This window comes from Ailuropoda melanoleuca, unplaced genomic scaffold, assembly GCF_002007445.2.
Source record: "Ailuropoda melanoleuca isolate Jingjing unplaced genomic scaffold, ASM200744v2 unplaced-scaffold72151, whole genome shotgun sequence".
Classification (NCBI taxonomy): domain Eukaryota; kingdom Metazoa; phylum Chordata; class Mammalia; order Carnivora; family Ursidae; genus Ailuropoda; species Ailuropoda melanoleuca.
Window position 1 is genome coordinate 1 of NW_023247339.1, and position 2602 is coordinate 2602.

General features: G+C 63.3%; 1 protein-coding gene across 2 annotated transcripts; it reads right to left on the reverse strand.

The window, feature by feature from the left end:
* Positions 1–16: 16 nt before the first annotated feature.
* On the reverse strand, positions 17–2592 carry LOC100484819 (histone H2A-Bbd type 2/3). 2 transcript variants are annotated; one of them, XM_011216970.3, is made up of 2 exons: positions 1760–2592; positions 17–1415 (listed from the first exon to the last, which is right to left on the reverse strand). In XM_011216970.3, the coding sequence occupies exon 2, from the start codon at positions 1165–1167 to the stop codon at positions 826–828; it is 342 nt and encodes a 113-aa protein (XP_011215272.1). In that variant the 5' UTR covers positions 1168–1415; positions 1760–2592; the 3' UTR covers positions 17–825. The 2 variants fall into 2 exon arrangements, with proteins under 2 accessions (XP_011215272.1, XP_034508987.1); XM_034653096.1 differs by having other exon boundaries at positions 17–1486.
* Between the last annotated feature and the right edge of the window lie 10 nt (positions 2593–2602).

A 2602-nucleotide genomic window follows, 5' to 3' on the forward strand; every position in this document is an offset into this window, starting at 1 on the left:
CGGGCGTCTCCGCAACTCGTGGGGCCTGGGGCGGGGCCTGGCTACGTGCCCGCTGTTGCCAGGCGACAGCCCGTTTGCCCAGGTCGCTGCTACGGGCGTCTCCTAGCGTCTGTAACCCAACCCGACCAAAACTCAACTCGCGACCCCGCGTGGCTCTAAGGCCAAGCTTGCATGCTTCCTGATTGCCGGCCCCCGGCCCCCCGGCCCGCCGCCGTCGCTCCTCAACCTTCCGGTCGAAGCCCCCGCCCCACTAGACTCGGTGTACCAACGGGTCTGTCCACCCCTCCGTCCCGCACCCGGGTTGCCGTTGTCCGTTCGCCCCCATCACGACGCCACAGTCACGGTCTTGAGCTCCGGCCCAAGGAACACCATCCCTCCCGGGCCCGTCCCGGGCTCTCACTTGCTCAGAGCCAACGCGGGGGTCTTCTGTGCCCCAGCCTCACCCCCAGCCCAGCCAGCCCCTCCCACCCAGGGCCACCCGCTGCAGCGTCCCCGAGAGAAACTGCTCTTCTCGGTCCTCCCGGACTCCGACCGCTCCCCGCACCGCAGGCGGACGCCGCCACCACCCCCGCCCCTCCGCCGCTCCAACGAGAGGGGCGCCCCACAACCACGTCCCACGCAAAGCGACTGAAGCACACACACACGGGGCTTCTTTCTTTTTTTATTGCTTTGACACGTGGGTTTCTTGACCCATTTTTCTTGACCGTCTAGGACTCTGCCCAAGGCACCAGCCAGGCCGGGGCCGCCCCAGCTGCGAGCAGGCCTGGCTGGTGCCTGATGGCCGGCCGGCCGAGGCCCGGCCACCCAGGTCGCGTCGTCGGGCAGCTAGTTCCAGGCCGGGGCCACCTGGGAGATGGTCGTGGTCCCGAAGAAGCCGCTGAGCAGCGCGTGGTTGTGGACTGCCATGTCCACGAGCTGCGGGGTGATGCGCCTCCCGCCGCTGTTCTGGGCCTCGTTGCCCGCCAGCTCCAGGACTTTGGCCGTCAGGTACTGGATGACTGCTGCTAGGAAGACCGGCGCGGACGAGCCCAGGCGCTGGGCGTAGTGGCCCTCCCGCAGGAGGCGCTCCACGTGGCTCACAGAGAACGACAGCTCGGCTCGGGCAGTGCGGGAGCGGGTCCGCCTCTGGCCACTGGACGACCCTCGACGGCTTCTGTCCCCCGGCATGCTGGACCTTGGCTGCGCTTTCTCCGACGGGCCTAGCTCGCGGTGCGGTGCGGGTGCGGTGTGGGTGCGGAGCGGGTGTGGTGCGGTGCGCCAGCGGGTCCCAGCTTCTTAAAGCAGCGGGTACTCGGGGCGCCTACGTCGTATCCAAGCGACCACGGACCAACCCCCTTCACTGGGGTGCACACTTTGTGACACGTATATCCGGTGAGGTCACTGCTTCCGCATTGGCCTCTGCGGAGAGCCTGGGCCTGCAGAGAAATGGGGCTGGCAGGAGCCTGCTCAGCCTGCTCCCTGCAGCCTCTCTTTGAGGGAATGCTCACTTTCCGCCCCACGGGGACATCGTACGGGAAAAAAAGAAAGAAAACAACAGACGTGGAGGATCCCGTGGCACCAAGCAGACACTCGAGGTGTGGGGCGACCATCACAACTATCTAGCTCCAAAACGTGGGCGCCACCCCAAAACGAAACCCCCGGACCTGACAGGCAGTCACTCCCGACTGCACCCCCCCGTCCCCACCTCCCCCGTAGCCCCCAGGCAACCACTGATCTGCTCCCTGTGTCCATAGAGGTTTTGCCTCTTCTGGAGACTTACCTAGAGATGGGATCATAAGACGAATAGGTGGCTTTTTGTGTCTGGCTGCTTTCGCTTAGCACCCACGTTTTCATTAGGGTCCCTCCACGTGGTAGCATGAATCGGGACTTCATGTCCTTTGATGGCTGAACGGTAGTCCACTGCATGGACAGACCTCGTGTTGCGTAGCCCGTTCATCAGTGGGCAGGCGTTTCGGTGATTTCCACCTTGGGGCCGATGGGGAGTGCGCCGCGGTGGGTGCTCCCGTGCAGGGTTCTGTTTGAGCACCGGTTCCCAATTCCTTCGGGCGTACACCTAGGACTGGGACTGCGGGGTCATACGGTCATTCTGTGTTTAACTTACTGAGGAGCTGCCCAACTGATTCCCACAGCAGCTGGACCACTTTCCGATCCCAGCAGCAGTGTGCGACGGTCCCACGTCTTCCACGTCCTCGCCCAGACTCGTCATTTTCCACTGGCTTTGTCTTCCTTGGGCCTAGAATAGCCGTCCCACTGGGTGTGAAGTGCTATCTCACGTGACTTTTTGTTTTCTTTTGGGGGAGGGGGGAGGGGAGGGGCAGAGGGGGAGAGAGAATCTTAAGCAGGCTCCGAGCCCAGCGCCCAGCCCGCCCTGGAGCCTGAGGAGGGGCTCGCTCTGACAACCCTGAGGTCATGCATGACCTGGGCCCAGGTCCAGAGTCCAAACGTTCAACCGACTGAGCCACCCAGGCGGCCCTCACGGTGGTTGTGATTTGCACGTCCCTAATGGCAGCTTTTCGTGTGCCTCTTGGCCATTTGTACATGGGCTTTGGAGGAATGTCTGTCTGCTCAAGTCCTTTCCCCATTTTTCTCTCTTTTTTTTTTT

What these genes read in the sequence shown, in the direction of transcription:
- LOC100484819 (XM_011216970.3), bottom strand. Translation starts at nt 1,167, where the DNA reads ATGCCGGGGGACAGAAGCCGTCGAGGGTCGTCCAGTGGCCAGAGGCGG.